We start from the raw sequence: 18,555 nt of genomic DNA, 5'->3' as shown, positions 1-18,555 counted from the left end.
TTTAGAGTCCAGTGCAGGCTTTGTCTAACAAAACAGGTGCCGAAGGAAAGTTAACAAGTTTCAGGCAGATCTTTACAATGGTCACTTTAACTGTATTTCACATGTTAATGTAAGGGTTTATTGTTTTCTATTGACCTGTTGGAGCTTTGTGAAGTTGAGTTTTGCCTGCATTTATCAATAAAAACATCAAATCCTGGCACATGTGGTCATTATTTTTATTGTACGAGTTGCATTGTTGAGTTCATGTCCACACATACCCATTCATTTGGAATATTATTAACAATCATTATTACTGTGAATACTTCCAGACACATAAACACCATCTCATCCAGTCACTCCGTCCCTGAACACTCTCGGTTGTTAAGGCATTGTACAGTTCACTTCATAAATTACCAGTCACGTCTGCAGACATAACGTGCAGTGTGTCATAGCCGAAAAGGCCACTGGAAGGACAATCTGTTTCAGGCAGCCGCTGGCCTCCCGGTTAGCGCTTGGACTTCATTGTCTTCTTGCCGTCGCCACCCCTGGGCTTCTTTCTGTTCTTGTTCTTGTTTTTGACATTGTGCGTTTCGTAATAGCGCACCCCCACCTTCTTCACCCTCTGGGCTCGCTCCAGTCTTCTCCTCTGCAGAGTTCACGGGCAGAAAATTCAGCAAAGATAAGACGAATGGGAGCCATTTGGCTGAAGAACAGGGCCCTCTGAAGTACAAATCACCTCCACTTTCCAGATAAACGCTGGTGTTCAGGTCGGTGGCGGGAACAGCACGTACCTGTTTTGATGTTAGTTTGGTCTGAGGCTCCTGTTCGTCATCGTCTTCAGCCTTCCTCTTCCTGCCGGTCTCTGTGATCGCTGAGGGGCATGACGTGGTGATGATGATGATGATGATGACTCTAATTTCTCATTCATTTGCTTAATAGATTCTATTATCTACTATTATTCCTCCATTATTTTCTATTATTCTATTACTTAGAGTACATGTCCAGGTAGAGCGAAATGTCCAAAACCTGGATACACACCAGCTAAACGCCTTTCCTCAATTACTACTCTGTATCACTGCCTCGAATATTACCCATAATGCACTTAGATGTGAAAGGGTATCCATTCACTAGTATTTAAAAGGACATGATTTACAATTCATTCCCAAACAGTAAAGGCTGTTATGTAGGGTCATTGTCACGTCCTACATTTTACATTTACAAGGACAGGCAGGGATAATATGCCAGTTTTTGTAAGGGGAATGTTTCTTGTATGTGTACTTGTTTTAAGGGTTCTGCTTTGGCATATCTGAGGAATTTGGGGTAAGCTAAGAATCTGAATTTGTGACTAACAACCTGCTTAGGTTGCTCGTATCAGTATTTACACAGTACTTACTGAAAATGACAGCTAAAAATGACAGACTCTTCATAGTTACCTTTTGTTTGTGGTTGTGTGGATGCCGGCTGCTTTTTCTCTGTTTGTGCGCACATCTTCTCAGAGAGAGCCTTGGGAATTCTGTACAATCGAGAGTAAAAATGTTACTTCATATGTCAACACCTGCAAAGTATGTTTGAGTACCTACTGCAGGCCCTCTGTTCAGCTGAAAAGTACAAGGTACTCACATTCATCAAACCGTGACTTTACTGTTTCGGGTAACAGATGAACAGAAATTCAACAGCAGCCCCAACATCATTCAAAGATACGGCATAAATCAGGGAGAGGAGAATGCGTGCCCTGCCAATGCCCAGGTGCCTGGAGAAGGGCAGGTTTTCACCTCGCAGCACCTCTCATAGGCATCCTGCTCCGACATGACCTGTGCTTGTAGAAAAATAATGAAACGCTTAAAGACAGAAGACGGATAAGTGCTGGAGAATACAGACCGGATGGCAGAGAATCTCTTGGACTTGGCACGGTCCAGGAACTGCTTGTACTTGGCGATCTTCTCATCCAAGGCCTGGATAACCTCGCGTGAACTTTTGCCCTCGGCCGTGGAGGGGGGAGCCGACGGGGACTCTGGCTCGTCTCCTTTTTGCTCTTCCTCCTCCACCTCCTCCTCTTCCTCTTCATTCCCCTCATCTTGCTCCTCCTCTTCTTCGGACCCCGAAAGGTCAGAGATGTCTGACACCTCCACGGGCACCAGGTCCTCGTCCGTGAACTCGGGTGCTACGTTGATTTTACCGAAGTTCTGCCTTACGTTGGTGAGGATTTTCTGCACTTGCTCATCCTTCTGCCTGAGCTGGTCGGCCTTCTCTTCGTCCAGGCCAGCCACCTCGTCCCTCAGCTCCTCCGGCTTTCCGTCACAGAGGGCGTGGCCTGCTTCCTGTGTCACCGCTGCTGCCTCCAGCCTCCCCTGCCGCTGTAAAGCACATGCTCCAGTTACACCCGCATCCTTCAGCACACAGGACCCACACAGGCTAGGCCATAAAGCAGGGCTGCTCAGTTAGAGGCCCTGGGGCCAAACGCTGCCCACTGTGGGCTTCCTATTGGCCCTTTGTTCATTAAGAATCAAAACACAGAATAATTAACATTAAAACTCAACTGACTGGAGCTGTTTTTGACTGACTGAAATGTTTCTATTGTTTCATTTCTTTAACAAGCACTTATCCTTTCTATGTTGATCATTTAACACAAATGAGAATCAAATTGAGGACATCAATGCTTTATTCTGACTGTGATATATAACAACTGTGCATTTTTTAATGGTATGTGCTTTTATCGCCAGGATGCTGTTTTTAATGAGCAATCTGTCCCCTGTGGGTAAACAGCAGAAGAGCTCTGCTTTTTAAAGCATAAGGTAGTACAGCCACGCTATAGTAGAACAAGCTGTCTGTATTCATCCCATTGACCCTCAACTCAACCACGGTTTTTTCTGCACATCGCATCGTGAGCATTTGGCCAGTAGGGGGCAGGAGAGACTAACATTGCTTTTGAGGGAGCCAGAGACTTTTGTTCTTAAGTGAAAAAACGCCTGGCAGATACGCTTGTTTTACACAATGCAGGGAGCAGAGCTTGTTTGTGTGTGTGTGTGTGTGTGTGTGTGTATGTGTTTACGGGTGGCGTCCCCTCTCCCCTCTCGCACCTCCTCATCCGTCTCGGTGACCGGGGGCTTGACGAAGAAGGGGATGCGTCCTCTCTGCCAGTCGTTCAGCACCATTTTGGAGACGGTGGGGAGGTCAGGCTCGCCCCCCTGTGCAACAGATGCAGACATGCAGGGATGTTTGGCATTACGGAGAGACCAGAGAACAGATGCCTCCTAAATGAACCGACATCAGCGCGCAGATCTTTGGCTTTCCATTAATGAATCAAACTGACATGGTCTGAAGGCCTGGCCTGGAGTCCCGCGGATCTGCAACGCTGAAACGCTGTTTACTTTAAGGCAGAGAAAAGAAATAAACAGCCGAGGCTGTGAACCCGCGTTCTGGCTCGCCAGGGAAACAAACAAGCCTGACCTTTAGGAGTTTTCCCGTACGGAATGCCAGCTTTTCCAGGAAGTCCTCGGCCGAGGTCCAGGCCGGTACGCGGTAGGTTTTCCGGATGTACTCCGGCTTGGCCCGTTCCAGGACCGCTCCGATGTGCTCCTCCGGGTTCTTGATCTTCTCCACTTGGACCTGGAGAGCACATCAGGACCGATTGGAACCACACAGAAATGAAAAAGGGAGACTTGCAAAGGGGTCTGGAACCCTTCGTCAAAACAAAAGCCGCATTTGTTTAAAGAAACCCCCCTGCTCCCATATTTGCACCCTGTGCAATGTGAAAATCTAAAATAACTCAACATTTAAAATATATGATACCTCTGTAAACACTTGTGGCTAAAGGCCCTTTCAGAAGCTATTGTAGATACAGTGTGCAGAACTGGGTGAAGCACATAGCAGAAAATTAAGAGCAAAAAGAAACTCACCACTCCTTTCAGGACGATGTCGGTCTCGCTGTCATCAGAGGGGTAGACAACACCAGGACAGTCAATCAAGAAAATCCGTCGCATCAGTGTGATGTACTGCCACACCTTGGATAGGAGGGGGAGTGCAGGACAATCCAAATTAAGTGACATTATACTCAATCATCTGTCAGATGCTCTCATCCAAACAGTAAGTTCAATCTGGATCCACTCAGACTGCATGACAGACAGCGGTCAAAGGCAGTGTTGCTGCCACAGCGTTCCTGCAGCTCCCCCCAGCGGTCAGCCAAAAAGCCACGAGTCCTCCAGGGCCGGCCAAGTCCGTGCTCCTCACTCTTCACTAATTCTTACAAAATTTAACTCTGGAGGATCCGCCACCCTGCTCTCACTCTGCTGACTGAAAACCATCGGCTGGAAACACGTCACTCTGATGTGCACTACGGAAGCCCCACTCCTTATTTGAGAGAAAAAAAAAACACACACACAGGGATGCCTCCAGTCCCTGGGGGCTGCTGTCATTGGTCCCTTCACTATCACCAGCAGCCAATAGGGGCATCTGATGAAGGTCCTAGTGTACTGTCATGAGAGCTTTGGCACATCAAACTTGCCCCTGCCTGACCAAACCAAACAACAGACTAGAAAACATTCAATCAGAGAATAAACAGAGTTCCTTTCAAGACAGGAAGTGACATTTTGATGAGATCCACTGCAGACTGAATAAATCAGTGAAGTGGCCATTCTTCAGGCGATGAGGGCTAGGACCCTAAAAAAAGCAGTAACTGTTCTCAATCAGGTAATCTTGTTTCTATTTTTCCACTTTGTAAAAGAAAAAAAAACATTACTCACATCTCTGTTTATACAGCGTTCCCTTTATTTGTAGCACAGGAAACGACTTGACAAGTGATAAAACTTTCCATTCGCATAAAGGCAAATATACCACGTGCAGGTCTATCTAAACCGCGGGTCGGGCGGAGGGAGCAGGCCCTGATGTGAGGGCGCGTTTGGTGGGCACGCTGGACCCGCTGGCAGCCCCGGGCGGCCCGGCTCCGGGTGATAGCGCTCCGGGCGGCATGCCCATCTGATCTGTCGGCCCGAGAGAAAGGGAGAGCGATCTCTCCCGCTAGCAGCGCCGGCGAGGCAAAGGAAGATAAACCAGATTCCACCGAGCAATTTATTCTCCTTGGACGCACAGCTTCCAAACCCACACTTGTTTCTGAAAAGATAAACAGCTCCAGAGTGTTTGGGCCCGAGCGCACGATTAAGAAATCGGGACAGGATGATTATTTTTCTTTCGTGTTTTGCTCTCTCCTGCCAGGTATCTGGACAAGCAGTCAAGGCCGGAGGACTTCACAGCATTCATTTTCCCTCAGCACTGAAAAGCGTTTCTGTTTTTTTCCTCCCTCCGGAAGAATCCTGATACCTTTCTTTACTATAATAACAGACATGTCTAACTGGATTTTAATCTAATTTTCTCTGGAGAAAGTCTTTGAATCTCGACTTTCAAACAAAATGCAGAGTTTGTTGGATGCACCCAGTTAGGAGCAACAAAATAACTGCAAAGACGTATTTATAGAATAAGCTGTGCGGGTACTGTTCCTGCATCCGCGGTGGATCGCTAAACCCTCAGAGTTCTGCTGTATTAGGGGCTCATCCGTATTCATTACACCAATACTAGTTTGGCCTATTAAAATAATCAGAATTTTTCAAACAGCCAATCTATAAGAATAAAACTACTCCCCAGGTCTACATAATGCCCCATGCCCCATGCTGAACATGAATCTCAGCTGTTGTACTTATGTCTTGGGTAGTGTATGTGCTTGACTCCCTGTAGTTTCTAGGCTGTCTAGTTTCAGGTTAGCACAATATAACTTGTGGTAGTGTTTGAATAGTGATGTGCTCACAGTCACTGGTCTGGAAGTGTTGTCAGCCTGGTCTGACACTGTTGCTCATTTATCTCTGGATAAGAGCATCTGCTAAATGAGTGTATTGTAATACAATCTAATAACTCCCACAGCACCAAGTAAGAGTTTAGAGTGCAGCACTTCAAAGGAAATGGACACTAGGACACTGATTCAGGTGCGTGAGAGCATAACTCTCCAAACAGCATTTCACCAGGAGTTAAATTCCAGATACTGACTGACTTGAGCCCTAGTCGTATTTCTCAATGATAAAAATAAAAGTAACCAGAACAATAGCTGTAATTCACTCTTACATGGAAGTTATTTACTATTGTAAGAAAATAAAGCCATGGGATGATGACATATCCAAATTTAGCCAATAAAAATTTTGGCTGCACATACTGTGAGCCCTTTCAGGACTGGCAAGACATGCTATCTTAACACTAGCTTTACAGATAGGTTATTAGACTGCAGGCAACATGCTAACTAGTTCTCATTCATTTTTCAACAAGGCTATGGCCTTGTGGTTATTATGCTCCAAAGTTAAGAATTAGGATTCCCTGAATCCAATACTGACGAGTGCATCTCTGATCTAGCGTAGTATACATATTGTGCCATTTTTAATCCTTGAAGAACAACAAACAACAAAACTGTTTTGGAAGTGACGCCAGCAAAATCTTTATCCTCATCGTTCTGGTGCAGCCAGGTTTATGAATCTGAAGGGTGTTATGTAAATATGATCAGGGTTTTACAACAGATCTCACGCACCATGGACTTGTACGTGCGTTTATTTTTTGATTCAATCTCATTACATTTCCAAGTGGACTCCTTACATACTAGAACTGGATCACACCAAGAAGGAGAGGGACAGAGAGTTTTTGTGTGTTTGGGAGTGTGTGTGCGCGTGTGTGTGTGTGTGTGTGTGAGTGCAGTGTGGGTATATTTGCAAGCATATGTCTCTGTGAGCACGTGGTGTATGTGAGTGGGTGTGAATGTTTGTGATGTGTGTGTGTTTGTGATGTGTGTGTGTGTGTGTAGCGCACTCCTCACCTTGGTCTCCCCTGCGAGGGGGGCCACATTGCAGACCTTTTTGGACCGCAGGGTGTTGATGATGGAGCTCTTGCCCACGTTGGGGTACCCGATGAAGCCCACGCTGATCTGCTTCTTGTCAGTGTGAAGCTGAGGAAAGAGGACAAGCTAAATGACTGGGCTCCACATCTCCAGTCTCCCAATGCCCAGGGCTCCCTTTGGCCCTGTCTGCCCCCCCACCTTTAACTCCACCTGAGGAGACCCTGTCACTGCCTCAGCAGCTGGAGATCAGAGGCCCCTAAATACGAAGCCAGCTGAACACTAAACCGCATTTTCGAGAGTGTCTACAACTCTGTTCCTAAAAGTTACATATATTACCTTACAACTATGACATATCATTTAATACCGATTTAAAGTGTCTCTGGATCCACGAAAAGCAATTTATAAGTGTAAAACTATTAATGTGAAGGCTTTAAATGCGCTTTTGGTTTTTCTGAACAAAGCGAATTGCGTATTTAAAAATGAACCCCATGGAAAGTGGTTAGTCAGACATTTTGCACAGGTGAAATAAATGGCAGATGTGTGTGCTCCCAGACATGTTTCCTCACTGATGCTTTTTAAAGAAGGCCGACTCACTCACGCTGACTCATTCTGTCCTGAGCACGATGGAGACTGGGCAGATGTTTGTCTATAGATAGACTACCTGTCAAGGCACAGCCATCTTTGGGCTTTTTACTGGTCCAAATGTCAGCGAGCCGATAAATTTGCAGGTATAAACATCAAACCGTTTGTTTCCGTACCAAGAGGTCCCCGAGGTCTCTCCGCTAGTTTTGCTGTGGCTCCATCCTCCTTTTCTCACGCTATTGTGTTAAAAAAAGAATGAATCGCCTCTGCCCACACATCACGCGGGCCTCTTTAAAGTCTTCTCACCTTTAGATTTACAGCCTTCTCACAGCATCCTCGGTATTTCAACAGGTTTATTTCTTGCATCTAACAGAACGTGTCTGCAGTATAACTTTCAGTTTAATTTATACTGACTAAAGCCCTCTCCTCTTCTGAGTGGCCAAGACCCTTGTTTACAGCAATGATCAAAACAAATACTCTGGCAGCAGATGTGTGGGTCTTGAGGCAGGGGCGGGGGCCCTGCCAGGGTTTTGCCAAGGTCATGGGGGTGACCTTGGCACCCATAACAGCGCCAACATACCAAACGCAGCTGGTATCTGTATTCTCTGCCTGGAGTCTGCCAGTCGGCACCGTTTAAAGCCGGCTTGGTGCCACCGTGGACCCAGCACGATACCACTGCTTACTGCTTGTGCTACAGAGTCTGACTGGCAGTCAATGTGATGTTTGGCAGCGGTTCTGACCAGCTCACCACAGGGGCCTGCCAGAGGCTCCATCCAGCTGGAGATCCCAGAGGAAGAGGGGGGAATTTCGGTGCCACGGACCTACGCTTCCAGGCCAGACTACCCATTTCTGGCGTGGCGGACCCAGGCTTCCAGGCCCCCTTACCTTTCCAAACTGGCGCAGGAGCTGAATCAGGGAGCCCTTGCCGAAGGAGTTGGTGAGGCTGGCGTGGAAGGCCAGGGTGGGGTACTCCTGGGACAGCACGGCCACCCAGCGCTTCTGTGAGCGGGGACACAGACACCACACGCTTCAGCACACCGACACACAGAGCACCACTTTCTCACAAACATCAAGGATACGTTTCTGGCCGAACATCAGTCAGGTATTCACCAGACAGAACAATCGAGCTCCATCTTACCAGCCTCACTGCAGCGAAAACACAGAGATAATCTGGCATTTCGTAAGACGCAGCCTATATTATATACAACTCTTCATAATGACGGTGTGGATTACCTGAAACACACCAAACACTCCTTTAAAAGTTAGCGGTTGATGCTAACAGTCAGTGTTCCCCTGGCTGACCCTGGTCTCTCTCTGCTTGCGTGTGCTCATGTCTGACAGACTCCCGGGTCACTGAGCTTAACAGAGCTGCATCTCGGGCCATTTACGAATAAGCTGCAGGCCGCTGCTCTGAAGCCAACAGCAAGTGCTGGATAGACGCTGCTCTCTGCTTCGTTGTGAATGAGTTCCTCTGGGCACCTCCACTGATCACGTAGGCACCAAACCCTACTGGACTACCCTGTGATGCTGTCTGCTCCGCTGCTTGGATTTTAAACAAACTGCCTCTATCTGTTACATTATTCTCCATATGACCTACACATATTCCACTCTTCATATCCAGCGTGGACATCGAATTTTTACTTGAACACACCTCCAGCTAGTAACATGGAGCACCGGGATTAAAAAGGTAACAACGCCATTTTATCATAGTTTTTCATCTTACACTGAAAATGAGATGATTGGGACAGTCATTATTACTCTCGCGGTAGAAGCTGTCAGACTGCAACAGCTCACTGTTCAGTGATGCGCTGTAAGGGTGGCTTTAAAAATGTTTGGTGCAAAACACACAAGTCAGTAATTTGTTTCGAAATATCCATCATGAAAGTCCATTATCACTTGGACTTTTAGCCCAAATATCTGCTCAGTTCTCAGTCCATAGACTCTGACAATGTTTTTGAGTAGAAACACAATCCATTCCAGACACACAAGGTTTAAAGTTTAAACATCTGACAGCTGAGCGGAGCTGGGGGGCGGGGCTTACTGTGACCCAGGTGGGTATGAGGTCACACTTGTTGAGCACGAAGATGAGGTGCTTCCAGGGCTTCTCCTTCTTCAGGTAGGCCTCGATACTCTGGGAGCGCGTGCCCATCGGGTCTCGAGCATCCAGCACCTGGATGATCACGTCCGAGGAGTCGATAACCTGCGGAGAACCACCACGATAAGAACAAAAAGGGGGCATAAAACCATTTCTAGATTTGGAGTATCTTCTGGGTTTATGGTATAGAGATTAGGTATGGCAGCCTTAACACAGACAGCGGTCTGTTAGCGTAAACATGGCTCCCAGTAAAGCATGACAGTGGTATGAAGCTGTGTTACAGGGGATTCCTCCTCTCCCCTTTTCACCTTTTAACACACAGGCCTGCCAATGCATCTCCATTTGGGCCTTGTGCATCTGACCACAAGGCTCCACAGAGGGTATCGGACGCAGAAAGGAAAGAACTGGCACCTTATAGAGCTCTCCCCAGATCCGCTTAGACTGGCCCTTCTTGAAGATCTCCTCCCGGGCCTCATCCCTGGTCGGACACACAATTGAAACATTTACTGGGTTGTTCATGTGCTTACCAGAAGCGTTCACCCAGGGAGACAGCCCTAGGGCTTACAACACCACAGGTGTTCTTGCTTCTTCAGGTCCATAGAGCAACTGCTTAAAACCTCTAAATCTGTCTAATGGAAACACACTTAAATTCTGTCAACTGAGAAGCAATGGGGCGAAATTCTGTGCATAGCTAATGCTTTCAAAAGAAAACCAGCGCAGTCCCTGATGCAAACACTAGGGGGCACCCATGGCTCAGCCTCTCACCTTCGACAGCTCCTCTCCTCTCCTGGTGAGAACGAGGGGAGCTACATCGCCTCCACTCTGGGGAGTAGTGACAGGGGGACATTAACATGCCACGGCACTAATAACCACCCAGGTTCTGTTTTATGCCTCTCTGAGCATAATGTAATGTAATGCCGTGTAATGGGCGTGCGGGGTGAGGATGCCCTGTGGGCGTGAAGCTCACCGCACACCGCTGTCCTCGGTCACCAGGTCACGGTCCCGGTCGGCGCTGTAGCTCTGGGCGTCGGCCTCAGCCCTCTCCGCCAGGTCCCTCATGTCCCCCGCGCTGAGGTTGGGCCTCTTCCTCTGCGCCTTGGGCCCGAACGTGGTCTCGAACGTCTCTGTGTCCAGGATGTGCACCTTCGAGTTCTGTGAGGGGGGGTGTGTGTCGGGAGATGGGGGGAAAAACGTGAACAATCTGGCGCCTGCCTGTCCCAAACCGCGTCCTGTCCCCAGAGGTCAGCAGGATGTGGCTTGGAAGCAGCCTGTTGGCAGGGAAGACCTCGAGTCCAACTGGCGGGGGATCTGGACTCAATGTACTATCTCTTCCAGCCTGAGTTTCTCAAGGCCCGAGGATTGCAGCTGTGGTCTTCTGTCTCACATGAACCAGCAGCCTTGTGTCTGAGGTCTATTAACTGTTCTCTTGTGAAACATCCGCCGTGGCTGAACCCACAGAAGGGAGTGGGGGGGGGGGGGGGGGGTTGTGTATCTTGTACTCGAAATGGATTTATGGCTTTCTGCATTGGATTAACAAGTGTGGTCATATACGGCACAAAACAAACACACCCCGATAGCGTACATCAGACGGGAAAATCAATGCTTTGGGCGGGTTACAACTGGAGCACAAGCCATGCGGGGAGCAGTAGTTGAAAGAAAATCTTTGGACATGGCGTTTCAGATGTAATTTAATGACCAGGAGGGCCTAGCTCTCAGCCCATCAAAATATATAGCCTGTGTTATGACCAAAATCAAATCTATTACAGAGCTGACGGTACCATGGGGAGACTTTCACCAATAGGCAAAAACAGGAAGATAAGCCTCACGAGTGTGCCCCCAAGTATGCTATGAAACAACCAATGATATGCTTCATTAATGCCAGGTCTGATTAAGAACATTTAAATTACCTTGCAATGACAAAACAGCCATGCTTGTATTGCAACATGCCTCAAAACCAAACAGTTTACAGATCTTGTCAAAAGCAATAACACTTACATTTTCAGGGTGCAGACCCATCTGCCAAGGGGTTCTGCGAACAGTTCGGTGCTTTAAAAATGGACTTAACTCTTTTACAGCCCCCATCCCACACTCCCTCCAGCCGGGCCTTTTTTTTTTATGTTTTTGTTTTTTGGTGAAACCGCAATTTTGTCCAAATCACATTTTCCTCTAATTTGGCCATGTTGCTATATCAAATGCAAATGCAACGTATTCCAGAAGAAAACATGGCAAAAGTCAAAATAATCAAGTCCACACAGGACTAACCGAAACCCGAAAAACACGACACCGCTCATGAACCGCACAGCCATTCCCACACCTGCCCACAGGGACACAAATTCACCACGCACATTGTTGCTCTTTGCGCTAGTCCTCCCTAATTTACTAAGGACTGCTACGATGACAGGGCTTCTATGTTAAAATACCTCGTTAGTTCTTTATTTTAACTATGAAAATATGAAAGCACTGAAAGAAATACGAAATGTAATCAGTGAATTACTAAATGTAAAATTACTTTTATTTGAAAGTAATTTTACTTATTATTCTTTTCCCTCAGTGCCCCCTCATCCTACTGAATGGTAGACTCTGTGAAAGTTAGTGCAGAATGACCACAGTCAGGGCCAAGCATTGGACCTCCCAAACCACTCCACCTTAATGGAGACCGAGAGTTTGCGAGGAGACCGAGAGTTTGCGAGGAGACCCGAGAGTTTGCGAGGAGACCCGAGAGTTTGCGAGGAGACCGAGAGTTTGCGAGGAGACCCGAGAGTTTGTGAGGAGACCGAGAGTTTGCGAGGAGACCGAGAGTTTGTGAGGAGACCGAGAGTTTGCGAGGCGACCTCTACATGTTACTGACTAACACCAGCACCCATGAGAGGAAATGTCGTCGCTCTCACACATGAAAGTCAGAGCCTCTTTGTTTTGAGAACGGGATGAAAAGGGAACAGAACGACTTGATTCTAAACACAATGAATTATTGGACTAACACACACACACACACACACACACACACACACACACACACACAAGCACGAACACACACACACACACACACACACACAAGCACGAACACACACACACACACACACACACACACACACACACAGACGCACACACACACACACACACACACACACACACACACAGACGCACACACACACACGCAAGCACGCGCACATACACACACACAGGCACGCACACACACAGGCACGCACACACACACACACAGACAGACGCACACACACACGCAAGCACGCGCACATACACACACACAGGCACGCACACACACACACACACAGACGCACACACACACACACGCAAGCACGCGCACATACACACACACAGGCACGCACACACACACACACACACACACACACGCATAAACACACGCAGGCACGCACACACACACACACACACACACACACACACACACACACAGGCACACACACAGACACACACACACGCAGGCACACACACACACACACACACACACACACACACACACACACACCACTAGACACCTTTGAAAAAGGCTACTGACTCCTTGCCAGTGTATAAGTGAAGGGAAATCACCAGAGAGCTTAATTCCCATGTCTTTCCTCTGGACAGATTACAGTCTCACAACGATTTATAACCAATTAAAACAGCATTAATAAAGCTGATGTGAACACATTATGTCCTTTTTGGCAGTGGTGAAATACAAATGAGCCATTACATAAAAAAACAAGAGAAAAGGATGGGTGGTGAGGGGGGTCAAAAAGAATAAAGAGAGAGAAAAGAGCAGAAAACAAAAAGAGGTCATTCATCTCACTCAGAGTCTTGTAAGGTCCCGCGCGCATGTGGAACAGTTTAAGCGGGGAAAAAAGCGCAAACTAAGACGGAGTGTCGATGTGTTTGGAGAGCGTTTGAGGAGGGAAGCGTAGCACTGATGGCGCTGCGCTGCTGTTGTTTTTTTTTAATAGCTGGCGCACGCCGCCACGCTCGCACACGAACCTGGAGGCGCCTGCGAGGGCTCTGTGCAAACGCAGGCCTTCCGCTGCGGGATTCTAGCCGCCTGCGACCGGGTCAAGCCGCAGACACAACCTCAGACACCCCGGGCAATGAACGGAGAGGTGGGACAGGGCCAGGGGAACGGGTGGCGACCCAAACAGGACCGCACCCGGTCGCGACTGTGTAACGAGGCTACTGCTGGCGACAGATTTAACGTACAGCTTAGTTCTGTTGCCCTGGAAACATGCAGCCGTGAGGACACACTCTGCTCCAGTTCGAAAGGAGGGATGCAAAAACAGCGGAAATCTGCACAGCCCTGTCCACCCCAGCCTGAGCACAGCCCTGTCCACCCCAGCCTCCGCACAGCACTGGAGGTGTGTCACTGCTGCTTAGCGTCGGGAGGAAGCGGTGGAGAAAACGCTGACGCAACGTTACAGGGTCACTCACGTGGGCCTTGACTCTGTCGTGCAGGAGGGACATGGGCAGCTTGCTCTGCCGCATCACCACGCGGTACGGGTCCTTCACCACAGCGCCCATCTCCTCCTGGAACTTCTGCAGAGACGACTGCTTGATCACGCGGGTGTTGGCTGAGAGAAACAGAGAAACCGCAGCCTGCGCATTAGAGACCTGCCTGCTGCCTCACTGAAGAGGAGCTGGGAATCAGAGCAGTGGGAGAAACCGCAGCCTGCGCATTAGAGACCTGCCTGCTGCCTCACTGAAGAGGAGCTGGGAATCAGAGCAGTGGGAGAAACCGCAGCCTGCGCATTAGAGACCTGCCTGCTGCCTCACTGAAGAGGAGCTGGGAATCAGAGCAGTGGGAGAAACCGCAGCCTGCGCATTAGAGACCTGCCTGCTGCTTCTTTTAAGAGGAGCTGGGAATCAGAGCAGTGGGAAAAACTGCAGCCTGCGCATTAGAGACCTGCCTGCTGCTTCTTTTAAGAAGAGCTAGGAATCAGAGCTGTGGGAGAAAGGGGGCTGCTCAAATGACAGAAAATGGGGTAAGCACACAGCTTGCCATTTCTTCATACAAGCAGTATAACTGTCTGTATGGCTTGCAACCCCAGAACCAACCTAAATGCAAGCACGATCAGAACTACATGTCCTGTTGCTATTAGACACATGACACTCTTTTCTCTCGTCTGGAAGAAGACGTATGCTAAAACTGGTGAGAGTAACTTCTCAAGCAAGCAATAACATGAAGAGTCATCATCAAGCTAACGGTCATATATTCCAGACCTCCAGGCCGCAGCTTCCTTCCCTGTTGGTTTTTGTGCTTTAAAACCACAGCACTGATAATCATGCAGTTGTTTACCACGTATAAAGGACGCCTTGGTCCTCCACCAGAACAAGCTCACAGCTGATTTACAACTGCACTTCAACTGCTGAGGCACATTACAAATTATCCTGAAGTTTTAATGAGAAATATCGTTTGGAAAATTAATAAAATGATAATGCAGTGACTCACGGATATTAATCTATCACTCACTAAAGCCACTTTTCACTTTTCATCGTATTTTCAAAGCGTAAACAACTACTGATGATAAAGCACATGGGTGGGTGCAGCTGGAGCAGTCACGAGCGTGTGATTTAGGGAAGGTGAGTGAACCCTAAACTGGGCAGAGCTACCATGTAATGTCAGTGAGGCAATCTCACTGCTCTGCTATGGAGGGCAGACTGGTGTGCATGAGTGAGTGACTGACAGGTGGCGACAGTTCCATCCTTTAAAAGGGCTCACTCCCCCTGTCATCAGTTTGCTGTGGAAACAATCATTCCATTGCCAGTGGGAAGTCACCTGATCGCAGTGGCAGGCCTACAGGCAACAGGCCACCTTGGCATGATAGAGAGACTGCTAACACTTTCACTACTTCTCCTGCTAGCCAGCTGCCAACCATAGTATCAAATGTGCTCTGTACACACTATATTATTAGCCCAGATATGTCACATGGGCCATCTAGACCAATCAGAGAGGAGTGTGCGCTAACAATTTGCCTGAAGCCAGGGTGGACAAGATGATAATCATCAAGGTGGCCTGATTCTCCTGCTCCAATTTCAATAACCTTGCATGAGGGATATCAGTCTAAAGAATGTGCTCCTGGAGGAGCTTTGATGGAAGCGCTGGGATCAGGGTGGGATATCTCTGCTTTGGTGCTGATTTATTGGACTGAAATCCACCTGCCACTGTGCTACAGTATTCTTGCTTGTTTTTCTTTTTAGATAGAGCACACCAGGCCTTTTCAAACAAAGACATGCTCATGGGTATATGCATTTAGCTCAGAAGGTCAGTTATGTTCTCTTGGAGTAATGAAGAGAGAGGGTTCTAGTGACTCTGTGGATTACTGTTTGTTTTTTTGTTTTGTTTATGGTATCATATGTCAGCGTCACTATCTGATTTCTGGAGTTAATAAAGAAACTGCCAGCACTGAGTGGAATTTGCAAAACTCCTCTTCCCACAGTGACACAGGGGAGACCTTTACAGACTAAGAGATCATACATGTGCAAGTAAAACTACATCTTCAGATACAGACAGGTGGTTTGCCTTAATCTCCCCTACCATTAACTGCACTTACTCACCAAACCACTTGATGTTGGGCTCCACCCTCGCCACCGTCCCCGGGGCCACAGTTGACTGGTACTGCAAAGGTTTGACCACCTTCCCTCGGCTGTTACTGGAGACAGAAGCACACAGTGACTGTGTTAATGGTCTGACGCATGTTTACACAGCTACCCACAGCACAGAGGAGGACTGTCCTGAGGGTGGGTTTTCTGACATCACGTGAGCAAGATCATCCTCATAAACATAGTCTGAGGACAGGGATCCCCACCAGCCAAACGCTGCTGCATTAAGCATGACCAGCACAGGGTTCCCACCCATTTTCACTGACAACATTTCAAAACCTTTCCATGACTTTTCAATGAGCTTTAACTACCTACAAGTACACAAAATTGCATACTTTACCCCATAGGTTGGGCCTAATTATTAAATGACAAACAGCAGTAAATTGCTAGCATTTACATTTACATTTATTCATTTAGCAGACGCTTTTATCCAAAGCGACGTACATAGGTTACAGTTCTTTACAATGTTATCCATTTATACAGCCGGATATTTACTGAGGCAACTGTGGGTTAAGTACCTTGCCCAAGGGTACAGCAGCAGTGTCCCAGCGGGGATTGAACCAGCAACCTTTCGGTTACGAGTCATGCTCCTTAACCACTATGCTACACTGCCGCCCTGTCAGCTATGCTGTTATCAGACAAATCCAGAGAAGGCTTTGGCCACTGATGTTTTTGATAGAATATGCCCGCCTCGCAGAAATAGAACAATTTGATCTCCATGATGTCTGACAACCAAAATTAGGTTTCCTATTCATTTACACTACTAAGGACATGGTGAATGATTTGGAGGGCGGAACTCAGACTGAAGCTTCATGGAAAACGAAACGAGATCAGATAAAATGTCTTTTCTCCCCTCACTCTCTGTTACCACTGTTTAATGGGAGTAGGAAGCGATCAGATTTTGTGACTTGCATTAATCCATAAAATATACAATAAGATATACTTTATCTCCTATATCTCCTATGCCCCTGGTATGATAAAATCAAATTTCATGGCTTTTCCAAAACTTTAAATGAATTTACTGAATTCCATGACTTCTCCAGGCCTGGAAAACGGTATTTTAGAATCCCACGGCTTTTCCAGGATTTCCATGACCGTGGGAACCTTGCCTGCAGTTTTTTCTGTTTTACAGATAACAATACAATTTACTAGACACCACCACACACTTGACTGTTTATTTGCTTTAATTTTCACTGGGCATTTCTTTTGTAATCTTTTAAGAAGAACACTCGCAAAGCCCCTCAAATCCCCTGACACTTAGAATCCTTACTCTGTGAGTAACATTGATTCAGGATTAATTTTACTCTAAACGTAGAAGACTGTGTGGAGTTCAGAAACGCATCCGTTTATTGACTGCTTTTAAACGTGTGTCCCAGGTGCGAGGCGCGGGGTTCCTGAATCCCGGGCAGATTCAGAGCAAGCAGCCGCTGCCTGTCACGCTGCACAGCAGCTCTGGAAGTAGTTAGGTCTGTGACAGCAATGACAGGCAGGCACTTACCAGCGCTGTTTCTGTCTGTACATGTTCAGACGTTTGATGGTCGCCCGGTCCCGCATATTGTTCCCTCCAGCCCCCTTCGGTCGATCTTAAAAGACAGTTTTAAAGAGCGAGGAGACAAAGGGGAAACCGACATGTCAGTGATCAGCCAATGCAATGAGACAGCCATGTATTTTCGACCGTCTCATATTCTGTGAAATAACTAAGCGAAGTTAACTATGCCAACTATAACAGTTGAGAAAAAGCGAAATTGTCCGACAGCGAGCTAAGTGCCAAGGAATTAAACCACGGACGGCTCTTTGGCGAGGTGGTTTTACACCCATCACAATATCTTTACTGGTCAAGAGCAGAAAAAACATCCCTTTAGCTAGCAAGCTAATTGAGGTTTATAATATTTGAGCGGCTGGCTAGCTAGCTAGCTAACACTATAAACAAACACCGACGATGGAGTCCAGCCTTACCTGGGTTAGAGCTGGAGGACGAGGGATTTATCGTACTTTTCCCCTTAAACCGTGGCTTCACCATTTTGACGGACTGGGTCTACACAGAGATCGAGAAACGTGGGAGAAACTGATTTTCAATATTAATTTCAGCAATTCTGCTTCTTCTTCAACATCCACGTGTTAGTGTACAGTGCCGCATAAACCGGAAAGACGTCATCAAATGCGCGACGGATAATTCCAGAGTGGCGTCGAAACGCTGCCGAGTCACTTCAAGCTGATAACCGAGCCGCTGTCAAACGCCGTTCGGTTACCTTAAACTCCCAGGTGGTGTTTTCTGATCATTTGTGCGACATGCTGCATGTAGCTGGCTAGCAAAACACCTTCATTCTCGATCACCATTTTAGGACAAGTTAGTGAACGTTAGTTTTTCACGGTCGATCATAGTATAGCTGCGTCAGTATGCAGCCCGCTGGCGGGCTGTATGGCTTCATATAGATCTTGT

At 47.4% G+C, this 18,555-nt stretch overlaps 1 protein-coding gene across 1 annotated transcript; it reads right to left on the bottom strand.

Annotated features, from left to right (window-relative positions):
- Nucleotides 1-201: 201 nt before the first annotated feature.
- gnl2 (guanine nucleotide binding protein-like 2 (nucleolar)) lies at nt 202-18,257 on the bottom strand. The gene is made up of 16 exons (XM_036539465.1): nt 18,072-18,257; nt 17,614-17,698; nt 16,071-16,165; nt 13,947-14,086; nt 10,486-10,670; nt 9,930-9,996; nt 9,465-9,623; nt 8,309-8,422; nt 6,821-6,949; nt 3,876-3,980; nt 3,427-3,585; nt 3,057-3,164; nt 1,858-2,333; nt 1,413-1,492; nt 771-850; nt 202-625 (listed from the first exon to the last, which is right to left on the bottom strand). Exons 1-16 carry the CDS (start codon nt 18,133-18,135, stop codon nt 485-487), a joined length of 2,187 nt encoding a protein of 728 aa, XP_036395358.1. The 5' UTR covers nt 18,136-18,257; the 3' UTR covers nt 202-484.
- Between the last annotated feature and the right edge of the window lie 298 nt (nt 18,258-18,555).

Source organism: Megalops cyprinoides, chromosome 10 (assembly GCF_013368585.1).
Source record: "Megalops cyprinoides isolate fMegCyp1 chromosome 10, fMegCyp1.pri, whole genome shotgun sequence".
Taxonomy (NCBI): domain Eukaryota; kingdom Metazoa; phylum Chordata; class Actinopteri; order Elopiformes; family Megalopidae; genus Megalops; species Megalops cyprinoides.
Note: the sequence above shows the minus strand (reverse complement) of the source record. Positions and strands in the feature narration are given on the sequence as shown.